General features: G+C 49.2%; 1 protein-coding gene across 1 annotated transcript in view; it reads right to left on the bottom strand.

Moving 5' to 3' along the window:
• The window catches only part of LOC310674094 (cullin-9-like), a 54707-nt gene that overhangs the window by 17322 nt on the left and 16882 nt on the right, over positions 1 to 20503 (bottom strand). The window contains exons 5-26 of the mRNA XM_083432895.1: positions 17702 to 17840; positions 16196 to 16386; positions 15305 to 15680; positions 14900 to 15092; positions 13514 to 13721; positions 12467 to 12660; positions 11164 to 11372; positions 9155 to 9392; positions 8015 to 8120; positions 6544 to 6771; positions 6088 to 6178; positions 5831 to 6002; positions 5400 to 5505; positions 4653 to 4748; positions 3817 to 3992; positions 3172 to 3305; positions 2874 to 3059; positions 2511 to 2626; positions 1804 to 1986; positions 1284 to 1441; positions 608 to 842; positions 279 to 453 (exon numbers count right to left, since the gene is read on the bottom strand). Coding sequence (XP_083289021.1) covers positions 279 to 453; positions 608 to 842; positions 1284 to 1441; positions 1804 to 1986; positions 2511 to 2626; positions 2874 to 3059; positions 3172 to 3305; positions 3817 to 3992; positions 4653 to 4748; positions 5400 to 5505; positions 5831 to 6002; positions 6088 to 6178; positions 6544 to 6771; positions 8015 to 8120; positions 9155 to 9392; positions 11164 to 11372; positions 12467 to 12660; positions 13514 to 13721; positions 14900 to 15092; positions 15305 to 15680; positions 16196 to 16386; positions 17702 to 17840 — 3910 coding nt within the window. The remainder of the gene's footprint in view (positions 1 to 278; positions 454 to 607; positions 843 to 1283; positions 1442 to 1803; positions 1987 to 2510; positions 2627 to 2873; positions 3060 to 3171; positions 3306 to 3816; positions 3993 to 4652; positions 4749 to 5399; positions 5506 to 5830; positions 6003 to 6087; positions 6179 to 6543; positions 6772 to 8014; positions 8121 to 9154; positions 9393 to 11163; positions 11373 to 12466; positions 12661 to 13513; positions 13722 to 14899; positions 15093 to 15304; positions 15681 to 16195; positions 16387 to 17701; positions 17841 to 20503) is intronic.

Genomic DNA, 20503 nt, shown 5'->3' with positions numbered 1-20503 from the left:
ATGAACAAAACACAAATCTTCTTTTTTTTAATTGTCTCATCCCACGTTCCGTAGATTAGCCAGATTTCTCAAAGGTTATGAACCTCTTAACACTGCCTCTCTCAAAGGATGGTTTAAAGACTCACAGCTCCCCATGAAGGTTTGTATCATTTCTTTATAGAAAGTTTGATGGTTCCTATTTCCAAGTTCAGAGTCTTGGGTAAAAGTGGGGTCCACCTGCCCCCCGAAACTCAGCCTGAGAGAGGCAGGGCTGGGCTCAAGAACAGCCTGGCACTCACTCTGGGTGTAGAAGTCAGCAAACTTGCTCAGGTGCTGACTGAGGGATTCTGGGAAGAACCGGGCAGGATCCTCCAGGTAGCAGAACGAGGAGATGGTCCAGCAGCGTGGAGACAGCGCCAGCACCTTCACCTCGGCCTCTTCCTCCCGAGAGAACAGCTGCTGCGCCTCCACCATCTGGGGAAATACAGGAGGTCTGTGGCTTTGGCAGGCAGTGGGGCTCCCCCCAGGCAGTGTCAGCGGAGGAGGAAAAGGCCTTGGGGGCAGAGGACCTCCTGCGTGGTCCACAGGGCTGGGGCTCTGCCCTGCTGGCCCCTCCTTCGCCTCTCACCTCTCCTTCCTCCTCCTCCGCCTCCCAGTTCCCGTCCTGGTCGAGTTCCAGCAGGTGCTTGTCAAGCTGCTCCAGCTGGAAGAGGTGGAACTGCTGCTGCTGCTCCTCCAGCTCACTCAGGTTCTTCAGCATCTGCTGGGGGAAGCGGTTGGGGAAGCAGAGCCCAATGTGCTCCACCACCGCACACTCCAGCCACGTCTTGCCCTGCGACAGGAGCCGGTCTCCCAGGTAGTACCTGCACAAGCAGAGAGGGCACCCATCAGCCCAGACCCCCCTCGTCCCTCCTGCAGGGCGGGCCAGCCCCACGTACAAGAGACCCAAGGAAGGAAGGAAGGAAGGAAGGAAGGAAGGAAGGAAGCAGCTGAACTGGCGCTCTCCATTCCTTCTTCCCTACGGAAGTCTCTGCGCCGTCTCCCAGAACAACGTGATAAGCAGCTCCTTGGGAATATGGGAAGCTGCCTTGGACTGAGCCTGGTCCCTTGGTCCCTCCAGCTCAGCACTGTCCACACTGACTGGCAGTGGCTCCAGGGCTTCAGGCAGGAATATCTCCCTCCTTCCTGGAGACTGAACCCAAGGCCTTCTGCATTTACGGCAGCTGCTCTCTCCCCCGAGCTCTGGCCATCCCCTCCCCTCCCCAATGCAATTCCGCATATCTGCTCCACAAAGGCCTCCTCACCGGTAGAAGTGCTCGAAGGTGTTGGCCAACTCCAGGCCTGCCAGGAAGAGGACGGGCTCCAGGCTCTGCTGCAGGCGCTGCAAAGTCTCTACGTTGCCAGAGTCCGCCCAGCTCTCCTGTATCCACCGGTCGATGTAGCGGGCAAACTGTTCACTCACCTGTTGGCCACAGAGCAAGAGGCACCAGTTGAAGCCGGGAGAAGAAGCAGGTGGAGCTTCCATGAAGGGAGGGGGGGCGAGGGGGGCGGAGGGGACTCCTCCCTCAAACCAGCAGCAACGCCTCCAGGGAAGGTGATGGACAAGGCATCTGGGGAAGATCCCAGAAGGGGAGGCTGGCTGCTCTGTGATCAGGCCAGGGGAGCCAAGCAGGCTCTGAGATGAGGCCACGTTTGACATCCCTGGAAGTGCAAGGGGCAGGGCCAGGCTGCCTGCAGAGCCAGGGGGGATGTCAGAGGGACAGTTCTTGCAAATGAGCTCCCCCGTGACTAGGCCGTGCCCCCCACCCTCCCGCCCTTACTCACGTGCATGGCTGTCAGGAAGGAGAGCTGCAGCAGACCCCCAGAGAAGCCGTGGCACAGGGCCAGCATGAAGGACATCTGCTGCCCAAAGAGCTCCTCCATGGCGGTGCGGAGGCGCAGGTAGGTGTTGCAGTAGCGCTCCACAAAGTCCGGGGCCTGCCAGGAGGACTCCAGGAACAGCTTCACCTGGGCAGAGGGACGGCAGGAGCACAAGAGGGTCAGAGCAACCCACACGCCCTGCTCTGGCTCCCTGGGGCCGGCCTGGAAGCCTTCCTGCGGGCAGGGATGCCTGGCTGGTTGCCTGCCCTGGGTAGCGCTAAACACCCTTTAGCTCATCTTTTGATTGGCTGTCAGTCGTCAGGGAAGTCTGGGCATGTGACTGGAACTGGGGCAGAAGTTTCAAAATCAGAACGAGGCTCCCGCCTAATTTAGCAGCACCACGTAGAGCTTGGAGCCAGGAAACCCCCTTTCCTGGGAGAGGCTGATCCACACCCAGTCCTGTCCGGCAGCCTCAGCTCTCCTCATGGCTTCCTTCCCAGTAACTCCTTAATAGGCAGGGAAGCAGCTGCATGCAGACACAGTGAGAACAAGGCAGCAGGACTAGTGAATGGTCTGCTATGGAAGACGTGGCCAGGAAGACATCTGTTTGCTACGCCGCATTCTCACCCTCCTTGGCGCCCCATTCGCACCTGTTCCTCTGCTCCCCCTACCTGCTGCTGGACCACCCCTTTCCAGCACTGGGTGATGCCAGTGGTGCTGCTGGGCTTCTTCACAGCTGCCTTGACGGTCCCAGAGCTGGACTCTTTGTTCTTCCCGTTCTTCCCGTCTGCAAAGTGGGGTTGTGCGGTGTTATTCACAGGGACTGGAGAACCCAGACACCCACTTCTCCTCCCTCCCCGGTTCTTCCTCCAATGCCACCCCCCTTGCAGCCCCGGACGCAACAGACACTCTTGCTCCTGCCAAGGTCTGCCTGGCCCCCCGAGGCTCCTCTGCGGTGACCTTCCCACTTTCAATTGGGAAAGGGGACCTGCCCCTCCTGGGCTGCCCATCTGCCCAAGCAGGGAGACACTCACTGGATTTCACGGGGGGCTTGAGCTCCTCGGGCTCAGGGCTGCTGGAGTCCACGTGCACCAGCAGGTGGCTCAGGCGCCGGACGCGAGAGTTGAAGATGGCCGCCCGACTCTTGCTGCTCCGGGAAGCCTCCAGGTTCTCCAGGTATTGGCTCAGGAGCCAGGAAAGGGGGCTGATGCCGCTGGGATCTGAAGGGCAGGAAAGAGTCAACACGGAGGGCTGCTGGGGGGGGGGGGAGGGGAGGGGAGGGGAGGGAGGGTGTGGCTCCTGAGGACGTGTGCCAGGAAGGAGGTGCCGTACCTGGAGTGGTGATGCTCTGCACCAAAGGGCTGATCAGAGCCTCCCAGCAGGTCTTGCCCAGGGCCTGGGCAGCTTCGTCGTCGGGAAGGAAGCGGTCGGCAAAGACCTGCTCGTGGCGCAAGGCACTGTTCAACCTGAAATGGCAAAGGGGTGGAGGGTCAGCTGCTGACTTGGGTGACGCTTGGAGGCCTTTGGGGGTCAGGGACAAATGGGCTGAGAAGCAATGCCTGCACAGGGTGCGGGGCAAAGCAGGGCAGGAGCTGGAACAACATGAAACTCAGCCAGATGGGTGGGGTATGAATAATAACATTATTAATTATTATTATTATTATTATTATTATTATTGAGATGAATGTGGGGAGGAGCAGGATGGATATCTTCCAACAGGGTTTCCCAAACTTGGGTCTCCAGCTGTTTTTGGACTACAACTCCCATCATCCCTAGCTAGCAAGACGTATGATCAGGACCGATGGGAATTGTAGTCCAACAACAGCTAGAGACCCAAGTTTGGGAAACTCTGTCTTGGGGTAAGCATGGGAAGGGCTGGGAATGTGGACCCCCTCCCACCGCAAGAGGGAGACCCCTCCCTGCCCCGCAGGACACCCCTGCCCCTCCCCACCTGCGGCCCCAGGGAAAGGGCAAGACCTGTTGAAGAGCTGCAGCAGCTGCATCCGGTCCTCCGAGATTTCCTGGCACCAGGTGTGCGCCTTGGTGGTGTAGAAGAGGTACGTGCGCCGGCACAGCTGCTCCTTGAAGATGGGCCAGAAGGTGGGCTTGGGACCCAGCACCTCGATGCCACGCACGCGAGTGTCAATGCCCCCCTGAGAACGACATGGACTTCTCCAATAAGGCAATGTGTTATGTATAAAGAAGCAACTCGCTATTTCCATATGATCAAAGTTTGCCCCACCCACACTCATGCACACATTTCTCGAAGTTACGGTATAACAATAAGAGAGTCATATTCCACCCACTTAACACAGAAGAGTGCAGTGTTTTACACTCTTTTATGTAGTAGCTGCTCTTCGTCGTTTGAAAGATAGCCATGCTCTTCTGCGTATGAGATGATCTCTAAAGGAGATCCAAAATGTTTGTGCAAACCAAAAAAGTTCCAAAAAACAGTGCAGCATCCATGAAAAACTATCAGAATGTGACCAAGCTACAAAGTGAGCTGTTTATTTGTCACTTGTCGTCTCACAATCTATACCCTCTGCACTCGCATTAACAACATTCCACAATGTCATTACGGTAACAACAAATCTATTCCTCCTTGAGAAGCGCTGCATTTTCTCAGGTACGGATCGCAATCCTTCAAATGCTTGGAAAAAGCAATACTCCAGAAACACTAGTGCTATTTTGAGAGAAGGTGTGCAGATGGGCGAGCTTGGGAATTCAAAATAAATGCCCTATTAATGTGCGGAAACTAATTGTGCAGGATGTCTTATATCAAAGCTCCTCTCCGTTCCACTGTACATCCCTACCTGCTGACAACGCTTGATTTTGATTTGTATGATGGGCCAGAAGCGGGCCATGTTCTCCAGAAGAACCACCCTGCTGGCTGATGGCAGGACATTCAGCTGTAAGGAAAAGAGCCAGAGTCTCACCTTGAGCTAGAAGTGCTAATGCAGTTAACAATCCAACCTCCTGCCCCTGTGCACACCCTTCTTCTCTGTGTTCCCCCCATTGATATAAAGAACCAGAGCCCTTCTCACTACAACTGTAGAGAATGTAAAACCAAGCAATTCACACCACAGCAAAGGTACATAGGCAGCTTTTAGGGAGACCAGGAAGCTGCTCCATAGGACAGAAATGGGAAGAGAGATCTAAAGAGACTATCCTCTCAATAGATGCTAAGTCTTTTGCGATGGAGAAAACCTCATTCATTTTTCTGCATTATCAATAAGGCAAGCTAAATCTTTCACTGCTCATTGATGCAATTTCTAATATACCCCTAAAAATAGCTGGGGATGGGAAGAAGGGTAGAATAGCCACTAGGAAATAAGGAAAGGCAGGTAGGCAAGAGGCAGGTCCGGTAGAAATAGGAAATCTCCAATCGGTAATCACTCCAGTGTCACGCAATTCAACACAGATACATGCTCTATGTCAAATATTGATAATTTGGGCCCAGATTGCAGCAATATGGTGAAATAACTTTCAAATGTGAGCCCTTCTGACCTGAAGTTCATGGCCAGAGCAGTACAGATTTACAGAAAGATTGCAGCACTCACAGTAATGAGCTCGGTAGTGATGTTGGAAGAGTTCTCTCCTCCCATGACCACGATCCGGGCTGGCATGTAGCTGGAGTCCTCACTGGCCACTAACAGAGTCATCTGCCTACACCAGGAGAAAAAAGAAACAAGCAGCCAAGCTAAACCCCTGGAAGAATCTCAGCACACTCCACAAAGCTGGTGGGGTCATCTGCCCTGAAAGCCAGAAGCGTTTCACAATATGCCTGGCATGAAAAATATCCACAGTTCTCACCTCTGTTCCCCGAGAATTGCTCGTAAAGAAAACCAAGCAGCCAGGTGAGCTTCTCCCTAAAATCTTAGAGGTGCCAACTGCACCAGCACACTCAAGCCCACCCTTACTCTGCTGCCTAGGATATCCCTCAACCCAACCTGTGCAAAGGGATTCTTCAGTGAACCCCACCAGGACTCACCTGACCACCACTCCACGATGCATGTAGACATTGATGTAGTGGGAGCCAGTGCTGCCATTGGATTCCCAGTATGTCTTTGGGTTCCTATCCGTCAGCTTGCTGGCTCGGTGGGGGTTTGAGGAGACTTCCACCCTCTCCCAACACTTGTCTTCCTTCACCTCCACATTGGAACCTAGACCAAAGAGCAACGTTGAATTGGATCAGGCTTCACACCGATGCAGCCGCCACTTGCTTCCTTGCCCAAATGAGTCGCTCACCCTGGCAAAGGTTGCGCAGGAACACGTCAAAGAAAGGGATGTTGATAGGCTGGTGGCTCCTCCTGTGCTCCTCTATCTGACCCAGAACCATCTGTCGGAGCAAGGGGCGCAGAGGAACAAACAGAGACATTCTTAGTAGAGCTCAAGGCACAATCAGAACAAAGTATCTGGCTTTTGATCCCTTCAATTTCAGTAGCCCAAACTGCTGAAGAGAGCCTTGAAATTCACCAAGCATCTTTTTAGGGGAGCTCCACCATCTGCAGCAAGTCAAATGTATTATGGGGGATGAAGAAGAGAACAGATCCCCAAAGCTTCAAAAGAGGACCAGCAATCTCAGGCTGACCTCCTCTGGTTTACCAGACATAACTAGCCAGGTTGCTGACACTACATGCCCTCCCTCCTGTTACCTGGCCAGCCACCCCAAGCCTCATTACCCCACCCTGGTCTCAGAGTCACCTGGATGCAGCCAGCCAGAATGCTGGTGGTCATCTTTTTATAAAGGCTGGCGTATTTCTCGCAGTCGGTCACCAGGTCGCGCAGCTCCGTCACTAGCAGCAGATTGGAGTTGTACCTGTCCATCGCTTTGGTGAGCGCCTCCTTTGTGCCCACGCGACTCATCACCACGGCACAGTCTTTGTTTGTGGTGGCCAGGCGATGCAGGAAGCGAATGAACTCCTGCACAACCTACAGACGAGGAAGACAGCAATGGCAAGATGGTGGGGCACAGGGCTGGGTTCTGCAACCAGCTTCTTCAAGAACGTTCTGGACAGCTCTGGAGAAGCCACATCCATCCTCTGAATCTCCATTCCCGTCTTTAAGCTGTCTCCTGATATATTCCCCAGGTGGGCTAAGGCTCCTTCTCCAAATGTCCCCCTTTGGGAAAACGCTGTCAGACCAGAAGTCAACAGACAGCTTCAAATGCATCTACATGCTTGTGGCTATCTGGCTCCGCTGAACTCTGGCACAGCTTCAATTCTGTAAACTCTGGCTTTCAGTTTAGTGAAGGAAGATGGTGCCCCAGTTAGTCCTATTCAATCTATGGACAGACTTTGATCTGTGTGCAAGACCACACAGAAGCACACTAAGACTCACCTTGAGCATTGTTTCCTGCTTCTGGAAGGGAGGTGCGAGGTGATTACAAGAATGGATTATAAGCTCCCTAGAAAAGGGATGGAGAGCTTGTAGCCTCCAGATGTTGTTGGACTCCCATCAGCCCCAAGCCAGCATGACTGGAGTTGTAGTCCTTGGGAGGTCACAGGTTCCTCATTCCTGCTCTAGGACCTTCCTTGTATTTTTGTTCAACAGGCATGTCTGGTCTTTTGGGTTAGCCCCACCAAATCAGCTACTCGCTTTCATTTAGCTAAGTTTTTATATTCCTTGAATTTGCCAGGGCAAGTTGACAGTCTAGCAGCCTTACTTACACACAAACTCAGAGGTTTCAAGCCACAAAACAGATATTTATTATTTTAAGTCCATTCTGACCACACAGGCCTAGCAAAGAAAGGAAAAGGAAGCCCAGCTTTTTGTAAAGCTCCCCCATATGGTTGCTTAAAGTGACCTGGAGAGCAACTGTTTAAAAGGATGGACTGAAATAATGATTGACAATTGACGTGCAACTGGATTGGTTTATTTATCCGTATGCACATTTGCCAGTCCCAGGACACCCATCCCTGGTGACTCAGCTGCCCTGGCTGCGGAGTTGAAGCCATGAGTTTCGCCAACACACTTCTAAGTTTGAAATGTGAGGTTCTAGCAGGGCAAAAAAAATGTTTTTTGTTGACTAAATTTGGTTAGGGATTTACAACTCGGTATACAATAACAGATGCCCAATCTTATTCTTCGTCTTGGACAATCTTCAAACGACTTCCACCGCACCAGCCCCTCTTGCTTTCAGTATTTCAAGCCATATACCCATTGAGTCCCTCACCTCCCGGTCATTGCTGTTGGCGCTCAGAGAGGACAGGCAGGGCTCAATGCACTCATGCCAGGGCAGTGCATCCTCTTGGGTACTGTCCAAAAACTTATTCAAAATCCTGCAACAAACAGAAAACGTTTAAGAGGGGAAACGGCAAGTACTGCCTTGACTTGGACCCAAGTGCAACAGGGCTGCCCCTGCAGCTCAAGAGTCCATTCTGATAACGTCTCTCTTTCTAAAGCAAGACAATTCTTCTTTTCATTTTGCTTTTAAGATGCTCGGGAACCTTATAGAACGGAGACTCCTCCACAAGTCAAGCTCACTACAACTCCTACAAGAAATGCCACCCCCTTAATAGCACATGATTGCCTTGAGAATTCCCCAAAACTGACTGGCAACAGCCACAGCAACCCACCAAGCATTCTCCCTCATAATTCTGATCATAAAAGCCACCTCTCAACACTGGTGTCCTCTGCTTAGTTCCTTCACATGCGGTCTGAAGGACTACAGCTTCCCTACATTGTCTCCGCGGGAGAACCTCCCCGTTCACGGAGTCCTAAATCCCTGGATTCCAAGTTTTAAGAAGTTGCACAGGTTTCCACACCTACCAGAAGATGAAAATCTATAAACTTAGGCCCTGCATACATGATGCCCGCTTAGACAACAACTCTCCAAGTCCAACAGGGACGCGGATGGTGCTGGGGTTAAACCACAGAGCCTAGGAATTGCCGATCAGAAGGTCGGGGGTTTGAATCCCCGCGACGGGGTGAGCTCCCGTTGCTCGGTCCCTGCTCCTGCCAACCTAGCAGTTGAAAAGCACATCAAAGTGCAAGTAGATAAATAGGTACCGCTCCGGTGGGAAGGTAAACGGCATTTCCATGCGCTGCTCTGGTTCGCCATGACCCGGAAGCTGTACGCCGGCTCCCTCGGCCAATAAAGCGAGATGAGCGCCGCAACCCTAGAGTTGGCAACGACTGGACCTAATGGTCAGGGGTCCCTTTACCTTTACTAAAGGGACATTGGTCTCCCAGCATCCAATTTGCCTTAACACTCTTCTGTAGCATCCCTCTCCACCCGATGACAATGACATGCCCCACCATTTTTGCAGCCTCTGACCTAGGCACAGCCGCGCTTCCATCTTTTCCTGCTCACCTCAGCATGCCCATCTGCACAGTCTTCTCGGCTCCCAGCTGTTCAAGGGTTTTCATCAACATCAAGAAGTGCTCACGGTCTGGCAAAAGCTCGGTGCCATTGCCCTCGGGGCAGACACCCTCATCACAAAGGCAGCGTTCCAGGGCTAGCACCACCTCCTTGGAGAAGTTGGTCTCCTGGAGGTTTTTCAGCAGGGTGGGGACATCCATGTCCTTCAGCTCAAAGGAGGTCTCAGACTCTGGGGAGGGAGAAAAGGAGAGATGAGGTTAGGATCCCTGTGAGTTAAAATGGCACTCTCCTGAAATGAGCCGTGGAAGAATCTTAGTTGGTGATCATGCCTTGTTGAGTACGATTAGAAAAGCCACATGAGGAATTGCTGGTGGTTTTAAGCCTCACATCTTTCACTCTCCTAGAGAGAGAAAGAGTCATAACACCAGCAGTTCACTGTGGAAAGGAGGGTTATGGATGAAAGGCCCAAGTACACTGGGCTCCAGAAGGGTAAGCGAGCAAAACGCACATGACCAATCTTCTACAGAAGACCTTGCTTGAATTTGCAGGCAAAGGAGACCAGGCATTCCATGCATACACCTTCTAGTAGCACAAGGCAGAGTTTGACGGAAATGAAGTCAGTGATGTAGGGGTTTCCAGGGGGGGAAAATTAAACAAAATTAAAAAGTAGCCTCTGCTCTTATGTCGTTCCAAAAGGCTTGTGGAGCAATCACCTCCGAGGCAAAAGTTTATATCGTAAAAATGTATAAAGGGCTTTATATATAGTTCAATGTAAAAGGCGAATGGTCTATGCTGTGAGGATACACACTGGGTGGAATTCAATATCACAGTCTCTGCAAGCATTTCAGCTTGCTGGATGGAGTGATCCCCCCTCCCTCGCCATACACTAGTCTTGCAGTCCTCACCCAAGCCAACCTGGGGCACAGGGAGGGGCAGGAAGCCCAGTTGAGCAAGCACAAATCCTTCTGAAGAGCTTTCACTGATGGGGCTCATTAGGTGAATCCCGTCCAGTGATATCAGCAGTTGGGTGGAGAGGGGGCAGAGTGACAACTGCACTACCATTATGAACCCCGCCCATTAGAGAGAGGCAGATCTTATTCAGAATTACTTGAACCAGTTTCCTCTTTCGATGAAGTGTCCGTCCCCCCAAGTGAGTCTATACATAAACAATTTCCCTGGCTCCATAAAAGAAAAAATGAGATACTGACACTGTGCGTTGGTTGAAAACGAAACGAGAATTAATCACAGCATTGGTTTTGCTTTCAGCTGCAGGTTGAGATGAAGTAAGAATGTTGGCTTTGATTATGAATCGACCTGCGCAGCCAATCACTGATGAACTGATCACTTTGTGTAACTTTTGGTTTGGGATTACTGAATGGTATTAAATGTTAGTCATACACAGAGGAGACACCTGGAAATTAGCAACCCAAGTCCACTGATTTCAATAGTTCTGCTCTAATTATGACCGACTTTGGATATGGGCCGATATGCATTTGTGGTTTACCCTGTCTATGGGTCCCCTTCTCAGTAGAAGCCCTGTGCTTGCATTATGGTGTTTCCCCCTCATTCCTTTCACTGTGCAGCCCCTGAATTGGCTTGGGATGTGTGTGAGATCCCCCAGAACAGCACAAGAGGCATGACAGGTGGTGGATTGTTCCGTCTGGCAAGCTGAAATAGCATGATTGTCTCAACGCGACATTGAATTCTTCACTATCTACTCCCTCAGACACTTCATAGTGACAATTAGTTGGAGAGAGAAAAAAACTAATTACAACTTTGAGCCAAGCTTGTCTAATATTGTATTGGCATTCATATATTGTTACTAACAAATTTTATGAAACAACTCATTTTTAGAAATGGATTCTTCCTCGTGGAAAAATAAAGCACTGGGAAGATTTCTGTCCCGCATCATCCAGTGAAACTAAGCCTTTTGCAGTTTGATACTTAAATTGCAAAGGGGGACTAAGGATCAGAAACTGCAGGTCTAGTGCCATGCGTACCTGCATTCTCCTGGCTCAGTGGCAACTTATGTTCAGCCAGACTCTTCAGCACTATCCGAGCCAGGATCTCGTTGGAGCTCTGGCCAGCTCGGCAGCAGCTCTGCAGGATGGCGTGGAGGTCAGAGTTTCCTAGCTGCTCCGCCAGGCCCTTGTGATGGTTGATCAGCATGTTCAGCACCAAGAGTCCATTCTGCACTGCTGATGAAGCCCTGGGAAAAGGAGAAACAAGCAGAGGGTGACTGTCCGGCCCCAACTGGCATGACCTTAGAGACTATATTCAAGAACGAATGAACAGCACTATACAAGAGCAGCAATGATCGGCTCCAGGAGAAGCTAGTAATTCAAACAACAGCAAATAAGGCATCTGTCAGACTGGTTGATCGACATCCAATGTCCTTTTAAATGTGTTGTGCAAGGGGAGGTTATTGGTTTGTTTTTCTTATTTTTACTATATTTTGTGGCTTTCATACGGTGCTTTTATGCTGTGAACTACCATGAGATCTGTAGATGAAGGGCAGCGGCGGAGCAAGCCAATCGGGCACCTGGGGCGGCGCACGTGCTCTGCGCCCAGGGGCGGGGCCAGCCAGGGCAGGATGCACCACAGGGCCTCCAAGGAGTCTGCCTGCCTCCTCCCACTCAGCCGCCCTACAGCTGAGGGGGCGGGTGGGCCATTTGAGGCAGCGTGGAGCCTGCAGGTGCACTGCAGACCCCACGGTGAGTGCTGCCCAGCATTTTGTCACCCCCCCCACACAGTGGTGACACCCGGGGCGGCTCGCTCCCACTGTATCCCCTTCCTCCGCCTCTGATGAAGGGTGGTATACAAATAAATTAATGGATGTCCGGGAAACTCCAGACGTATGTCAACCATATATTAAGAACATGGCATACTAATTAGATTCCTCCAAAAGAATTATTTCACTCCAGAAGCTCTGTAGCAGAGATTCCAGCTGTTTTTGGATGACAGCTCCCATCATCCCTAGCTAGCAGAACTGGTGGTCAGAGATGATGAGAACTGTAATCCAAAAGCAGCTGGAGACCCAAGTTTGGGAAACTCTGCTCTATAGAAACAAGGGCAGCAACCTCAGCCAGCCTCACCTTCTGCCATCTTATGTAACAGCCAACCAAGGTGAGGGTGGCTCTGATTGGCTCATGCTCCATCTGCTGCTGGTCTCCCTGCCTTCTGCCCCACCAGCTGCTACTGATCAAGGGGATATTATCTCCACACACTGGGCTATCCTTAGCCTCAATTAAGTTTAACCGGTTAACCTATCAGTATCTTGCCAAGGATCCCTTTTCAGCTTACCCAGGTGTGCCCAACATCTTCTCAATAGCTGTACAGATGACACAGAGCAAGTTATCCGAATCCTTGCCGGAAGCAGAACCAATGCTAGCAAAGATCTCCCGCATCATCTGGGCATCTGAGTGGTTCAGAGGGTTAGCCTTCCCACTGCTGCCCAGAAGCTCACAATTCCCAGCACCCACCAGGACTTTCAGGGCCTAGAAGGGCAAAAAGCAGGAACGGAATCAAGATTGCAAACGTTAAAAGCCCTTCCCAACAATAGCAACCCCCACCCTTTCCATTGTAATTCAGTTTTTTGAATGGTGGCCCATTCTCACAAGTGCAACGACTCCTGAGCAATTCTAGAAAACTTTGCTTGGCATTCTCTTGTCACAGGTCAACATGCTTCCCTAACCCATTTGCCACATGCTAGGGGATATGCTTTTGATTCTTCCTGGCCCTCCTGTTCACACAAGTTACACTTTCTACAAACAGATGAAATAGACCTGTGCAGTCACCAAATATGATGGAGTACATGTAAACTTCTAGGCAAAAGTGGTATCTGTGTAAAAATCCACCTTTTCAGAAGCAGGCGTGCTATCCATGCAATTTATTATGCGCCATTAACTCCCAAAAGTTATCCTATTATCAATTATTATCAGGTATCCACTATTCATAGTCCATTGCTCTAAACACGAGGAAGAGGCTAATACATTTTTCAAGTGTCTGACAGTACCTTAAAAAGGCAAACGACAACTGCATATTCCTGCATTGCAGGGGGTTGGACTAGATGATCCTCAGGGTCCCTTCCAACTCTATGAGTGTATAAAATAAATTGTATAAAACAAAAAAACTATGGCATAAGCTCTCATGTTAGGCTTCTAAGGTGCCACAAAACTGCCGGCCGCTTTTGCTGCAATAGACTAACACTATTGCTACACTGGAAATATGTTGTTTTTTTAAATCCGTCATGCCAATCCCTCATTTCATTTGCGTATAGAATAAGATGCCAACGTCCCCCAATTCCATACCCCATCAGGCAACCCTCCCCCCCCCCCACATTCCACTTACTGCTAAGCCAGCCTGCTGGACCAATGCTGATGCGGGATATTCCTGCATGCAGCCCAACACGGCACGCACCCCGCCTTCCGTGGCAAAGAGAACTCTCCAATCGTACTTTGCCATGAACACATAAAGCAGGCGCAGTGCCATCACCACCAGCAGCTTCTCCTTCACTTGGTTGCTCAGCAGTTCCACCAGCATCTTCACCATTTTCTCTCTGAGGACAAGAAGAGGGCCCCTGTTATACCCTACAGGTGTCTGGTCACTCACAGTTTGGCAGAGGAAGCCCCAGCCTACGCTCTGACACGAGTCTCTCCCAAGGAGAAGCTGGAGTCCAGGGAAAGAGCTGCCCCAAATTCAGAAGAACGCACATATTAAAAACAAAGCTTGTTTTGGAACAGGACACCCAATTCATTTTGCACTTTATTCGGATTTATAAGCCGCATTATGTAAGGCCTGGGATAACGGAAACATGCTCTTGTTGTTTTTCTTCTTTAAAGAACATACATCATGTGAAACCATGGTTTAGTGTTACGCATGTGTTATGCCCCCACCCCTCTCCCTGCCTTTCTGATTTCTTGGTGTGCAACAAACCACTGCTTGCTGTTATATCGAAGCTGGGCAAAGTGTTGTATACTAAAAATGCAGTGTGTGTGTCCCCCCCCCCCCCATTGTTAGCCCCAAAGTGGAAAATGAGCAAGGTCCCAACCGAAGAAGAATGGGAACTTAAGTTGACAGAATATGCACATCTTGCAGACTTAACATGTAGAATAAGAGAATAAGAAGAACATACGTTTAAAGGAGATTGGAAAACACTTATTGAATATGTGGGAAATTAACTGTGTACAGCTGAAAATGCTGGCAGCATTAAGATAAATTCAGCAGTGCAAATAAGTTTTGACGGATGCAATAATGGAATACTGAATGATATAGTTTTTTATAAAATATGAAGGGATTTATGATATGTAAAATGAACAATGGAAAGAGAAGAAGGGAAATCAATGATATCTTAAGGAGGTAAAATGAGTATTTTAAATTGTAAAACAGAGAATTTAATAAAAAAAATTATTTAAAAAACAAAATGCAGTGGGCTCAGATGGAATAGCGCACTGGTTTGCTATAAAGCATGAAGTCGAGAAAGAATCAGTGCACATGAAGGGAGAAGAGAAGGGATGAAGGATGTGTGTGCCCAAGGCTCACCCATTTAACATGTGAATCAGCCCCAAGGAGCAATAACCCATAATCTACTTATCAACCCCCCCCCCCCGATTTTACCGAAGATCAGTCAGCTAACATCCTGTTCCTATTTCCCCCGTGAGGCACCTTCTCCTGCAAAGCAGTGGAACTGAAAGTGACCCTCCTACTACTATTGCCTGGGGTGGGAAGGGAACTGACCTGACCGAAGGGCCACTGTCCACCTTGATGACTTGTCTCTCTTGACTAGGTTCATCCTCCAAGATCTTGGTGATGAATCTGAGTCCAGCCATCTGCAGCGCAACCTCAGAACTAGATTTCTGGATTATATCCACAACATCTGCTAGCTTCTCCAGTGAGTTCCTCTTCCCTGTCACCTTTAAACTACAGAAAGCTGACCAGGACCAAAACACCAATCAGTACAAGCCACCATTGTGTTTCAAATGCTCTCTTGTCTAGAAACACCATGACGCCCCTTTACTTTCCATTCTAGCTTCCCTCAGCCCACAACCAGTCTCTCTGGGATTAAAAAAAACCCCAAAACCGCCCCCCTCAGTTACTTCACCCCAAATGAACGGAGGTGGGGATGCTGTCTGGCACACTTACTTTTGGCTTTTTCATCCAGCGTGTCTGGAAATGAAAGGCCTTCCACTTTGAGCAGCTCGTTAATCAGCTGTGTGTCAGTCTTCTCTGCCGCCGATGGAGCTGGAGAAGGCACTTCAGCCGAGAGCGACTCCTTCTTTGGCTTTTTGGACGCCATGCCTTCAGAAAGGCTGCCACAATCCAGGGGCGTAGCGTCCGCGTTTTGGCAGTTCTGCTCTGTCCCTCCTTTGCTGAAGGAATACTTGAGATAGACGTGAGAGCTATGCAGGTCACTGCAGGTGCAGCCCTGGCAGTACTTGCTCAGGAGCTGCAGCACCTTCTTAGCCAACTCTACCGACACCGACAGCTGGATCAGGCCCTCTTCATCTAGCTCCGACACCTTGAAATAAAAAGAGACCGTCACAAGTACAGTGGACGCACGGGTTGCGAACGTGATCCATGCAGGATGAACGTTCACAACCCGCAGCGTCCGCAACCCGCAGCGGCGTGTCTGCGCACGCATGGGTTGCGATTCGGCACTTCTGTGCATGCGCAAAGCACGATTTAGCGCTTCTGCGCATGCACGACCACCGAAACCTGGAAATAACCCATTCTGGGTTTCAGTGGTCCGTAACATGAAAAAACACAACCTGAAGCATCTGTAACCCAAGGTATGACTGTATGCCGACTCCCATGTAAATACTGTGCTTCTCAAGTCCAGCCACAGCCACTGGAAGCAGAAGGTCCAGGGGCCACCCCTCCAAGAGACCCAGTCGCAGAAGGACATAGCTTGTGGGCTGGCAGGCCACACTTTTGATACAATGATCTGGTAAGTAGGAAGGGGGCGTTCCAGTGTCCTCCTCCCAGCAGCAATGCTTCTCCTCTTTCTTCCCACGCCTGATTCATTCTGCTTACCACCTCTTCGTGATTTTGCTGGATGAACTGGACCACTTCCTGCTGCTCCTGCTGTTCTAGCTTCTTAATGAAAAAGAGGAGCTCCCACCATTCCGCCCGGCTCAGAGTCCCAGAGTTCTCATTCATCCGATCCGTCAGGTATGGTAGAGAGTACAGTCCTCCGAGTGGCTTGCAGTAGAAGGTCTTAGTAACTGTATGCAGAGAAAGAAAGCAAACTCTCCTAGGCCCTCTCCTGATATACATGAAAACTCAGGCTCATTTCGTAAGTTAAACAAGCAACTTGGCTACCGCTTGTGCCCACAGCGCCATCCAATGTTGTTCCCAAGGCAGGGTAATAAGGTACCGAAGTGGATGAAGAGAGTTGATGATGAAAAGGGCAATAGCAGATGTAAAGTTAAAGAGAGGAAAGGGAGGTTTAAGTATATGGTGAGTCTACATGCGACGTGGATCACACAATAAAAGTATTTTTGTGCTGCATCGCTTCAGACCACACAAGAGGGGTCACATATATGAATGCTGCTTTCTTATGGGGGAGGGGGACTCCATATGCATAAAAACCTAGCGTGACAGAATACACGGTAGCCTAGAACCAGGTGTGCAAGTTTTCTGTATGCAAGAAGTGTCAATGATACATTGGAGGAATAGCTTTATGAAATGATCTGTTGTTTCCATTGACCAGGCCACAGTTACATAAAGAAAGGTGGAGAAGTAATAGACTGGAGACTATCATCCAAACTTATCAGGTATAGCAGCCAGTGTCGCTATTTAGTTTTATACAAATGTGCAAGCAGGAATTGTCATAAGGTACTAGCCAGATGCCAAGCTTGGTTAAATGTTATAGCTATGTCCAACAATTCTTACCTTGATGGCTAATGGACTATGTGTTGTGACACAGCTGACAGGAAACCTGACTTTTAAGGCATAGCTGTCAACGTTTCCCTTTTTTAAAGGGAAATTCCCTTATTCCGAATAGGATTCCTCGCTAGAAAAGGGAAAAGTTGACAGCTATGCTTTAAGGTTACCCATGCTAATGTCACCTTTAAAATGTGCAGCAAGGAACGGTTGATTGGGTTCTTACCGTGAAAAGGGGAGGGGGAACAGGAGGCAAGGAGGAAAGAAAAAGTCTTAGAGAGAAAGGGAGAGAATTGGAGACAGCAGGGCAAGAAAAAGAACAACGTGAAGGAAAAACCTCACAAATGGCTAAAGGACAGGGCAGAGGAGAGACAGGGGATGTCTGCTACGCTAGACAGGAAAACAAAACTGTAGCGCTCCTGGAAGAGGAGGAGGAGATATGTAAATTTAGTCAAGAAAATATTCTGAATTATTCCGTGATAAATCATTTTTGCAGCCAGATATAAGAAAGCAAAGCATGCAACACAATTCTTCCTCTCTAGTGATCATTACAAAAGGAATATATAGAAAGAAAGAAAGCAAAACAAGCAATAAAGGTGACACCCATAATAATGCATCTATGTTTACAAATGCACACAGTGCATCTAACCTCACCTGTGTGTAGCTGCAGGTTCTCTGTTATACTGGAGACCTTTTCTTGGGCAGCCTCCTCTTCAGGCTGCTCCCCGGAGCCTGTAATCTCTATCATATGCCAGTGCACCCAGTAGGTGCGGCCTGTGGACTGCCACAAAACCTGTGAGGATGAACAGAACTTCAGGGTTAGAATTAACTTCCGGCCCAAATCTTCTGTGCTGCGTAATGGGAGCGCTGAGATGCAGAACAAAAAAGCTGGCAAAAGGTACATACATTATGCAGCAAGTTTAAAGATGTAGGGAATAGGGAGTAGTTATTATTTCATAGTAATCTCAATGATCAACACAATCCTTGATCATGTTATAGGAATCAAGTTGTGACCCATTTTTTTGCATCGTATATAATTTCGTTTGGCAGAATTGGACCATTCTAGGGCTGGCACACCAGTTAACTGGCTGGTCAAATATTGTCAACTGGCCAGACAATTCTCTGCAGTCAAATGTTCCAAGTATTTCATTGTTTAGGTGGCAGAACACCTTCCTTATTTAATTAAGCTCTCGTCTGTTTAGCTAGGGCAGGAGTGAGGGTTGCTTCCCCCTAGTCCTGCAGAAAACCTAGTACAGTAGTGGAGCTAAGCTTAACAGAATCTGCAAGGCAGCCCAAAGGCCCATCAAGTTCAGCATTCCATTTCCCATAGAGACCTCCAGAAAGAGTACATTGAGGGCATGGAGGCTGAAAGGGAGACTCAAGAGGAGACCGCCTTAACCTTGTGCTTGAGGTACATGGTTCAAAACTAATACCAACTCCCTCTCCCGACACCCTCCTTGCACATTAAAGTCCAGGAAAGAGAGGATGGGGAGAAGAAGTGACGCAAACATAAAGAGGGGAGCAGTTTGAAAGCACATCAAAAGTGCAAGTAGATAAATAGGTACCGCTCCAGCGGGAAGGTAAACGGTGTTTCCGTGCGCTGCTCTGGTTCGCCAGAAGCAGCTTAGTCATGCTGGCCACATGACCCGGAAGCTGTACGCTGGCTCCCTCGGCCAGTAAAGTGAGATGAGCGCTGCAACCCCAGAGTCGGCCACAACTGGACCTAATGGTCAGGGGTCCCTTTACCTTTACCCCTTGAAGAATTATTTGCAGAATAATACTGCAGAAATATATTTGGGAGGAGAGGAGACAACTATCACAACTGGACTGAAGACACAAACATATGAAGAAAAAATATAACCTGAACACAGAACAACACTATGTTAAGTCTTAGAAGCACCAATTATAGTGATTAAGATCAGCAGAAGAGATGGATGAGCTGAAGACCAAAGCTCAACAAGCTTGCCTTAGATCCAAAAGTCGTGGGCAACTGCCAGCTACAGCCAACTCCTTCTTCATTCAAGCTGTGACCTTAGCATCTCACAAATACCAGGCCTCTCAGCTGCCACAGTCTAAATTGCCTAGATGCTTAGCCCATGATTTTCTGCTAAAAGCGGTGACTTGTTTTGCATATCATCTGGCAAACTTTCTCACCAGACATGTTAATACGGAATGTATCATCTTGCTTCTGTAGCAAAATAATGAGCAACATAACTGAAGGAACATCATGTGGACAATTCCGTCCTCTGCTGTATCCTTGCCGCCCACATACAGTATTCTGCACATGGAATTCCCTGGCCAACACCCCTTCCACTCCCCAACCTCCTTTTCCCCATTATGCACATGCACCCAGTCAGAAACGCCTTTAGCTCAGTTGGTAGAGCATGAGATTCTTAACCTTGGGGTCTTTATTCTTATGAATATACCAGCAATATTTCAGATTTGACATCAGCCTGGATGTGGCTGGTGTGTGGGTGTATTATCTAATAAAATAACACAAAACTTCAAAATCAGAAAGTATCCAGTGTTTGGGTGAAGGACAGAGTATCCTTGGTTATACCTAAACGTAGACTATTATACAAGCAAACAGCTCTATAATTTTTATTCCAATCACCATCAAAACAACTGTGCAAGAGGTATTGGCATTGTTCCAGTGTTAGAGGCAGTGTTGCAGATATCCGAGGCCTGAATCTACCATATATAGTAGATTCAGGCCTCAAATATCAGCAGCACTGTCTCATTCCTTACAGAGCCTCTTGGGTGCCCCCTGAGCTGTGGGGCACCCTCTCCACCTACATTATACAGCTTCTGGAAGATGCTGGTGATGTACCTCTTTGCCATGGCTTTTGACACTTAAGGTATATATTTTTAGGACCCACCTTATCTTCATGAGGGATGCGGGTGGCGCTGTGGTCTAAACCACAGAGCCTAGGGCTTGCCGATCAGAAGGTCGGGGGTTCAAATCCCCGCAACAGGGTGAGCTCCCATTGCTCAGTCCCTGCTCCTGCCAACCTAGCAGTTCAAAAGCACGTTTGAAAGCACGTCAAGGTGCAAGTAGATAAATAGGTATCACTCCGGCGGGAAGGTAAACACCATTTCCTTGCGCTGCTCTGGTTTTGCCAGAAGCGACTTAGCCATGCTGGCCATGACCCGGAAAAAATGTCTGCTGACAAATGTCGGCTCCCTCAGTCAGTAAAGTGAGATGAGCGCCACAACCCCAGAGTTGTCCGTCACTGGACTTAACTGTCAGGGGTCCTTTACCTTTACCTTCATGAATAGAAATTGCTTTGAACTATTTTTATTGTTGTGTTTTAATGCTGTGGCACACCCTGCGACCTTAGGGTGAATAGTGGTAATAAATAAATGGGAATGGGAATGGGAATGGGAATGGGAAGGGGAAGGGGAAGGGGAAGGGGAAGAAGAAGAAGAAGAAGAAGAAGAAGAAGAAGAAGAAGA

The sequence above is a fragment of the Podarcis tiliguerta genome, assembly GCF_965153285.1.
Source record: "Podarcis tiliguerta genome assembly, chromosome: 3".
NCBI lineage: Eukaryota > Metazoa > Chordata > Lepidosauria > Squamata > Lacertidae > Podarcis > Podarcis tiliguerta.
Note: the sequence above shows the minus strand (reverse complement) of the source record. Positions and strands in the feature narration are given on the sequence as shown.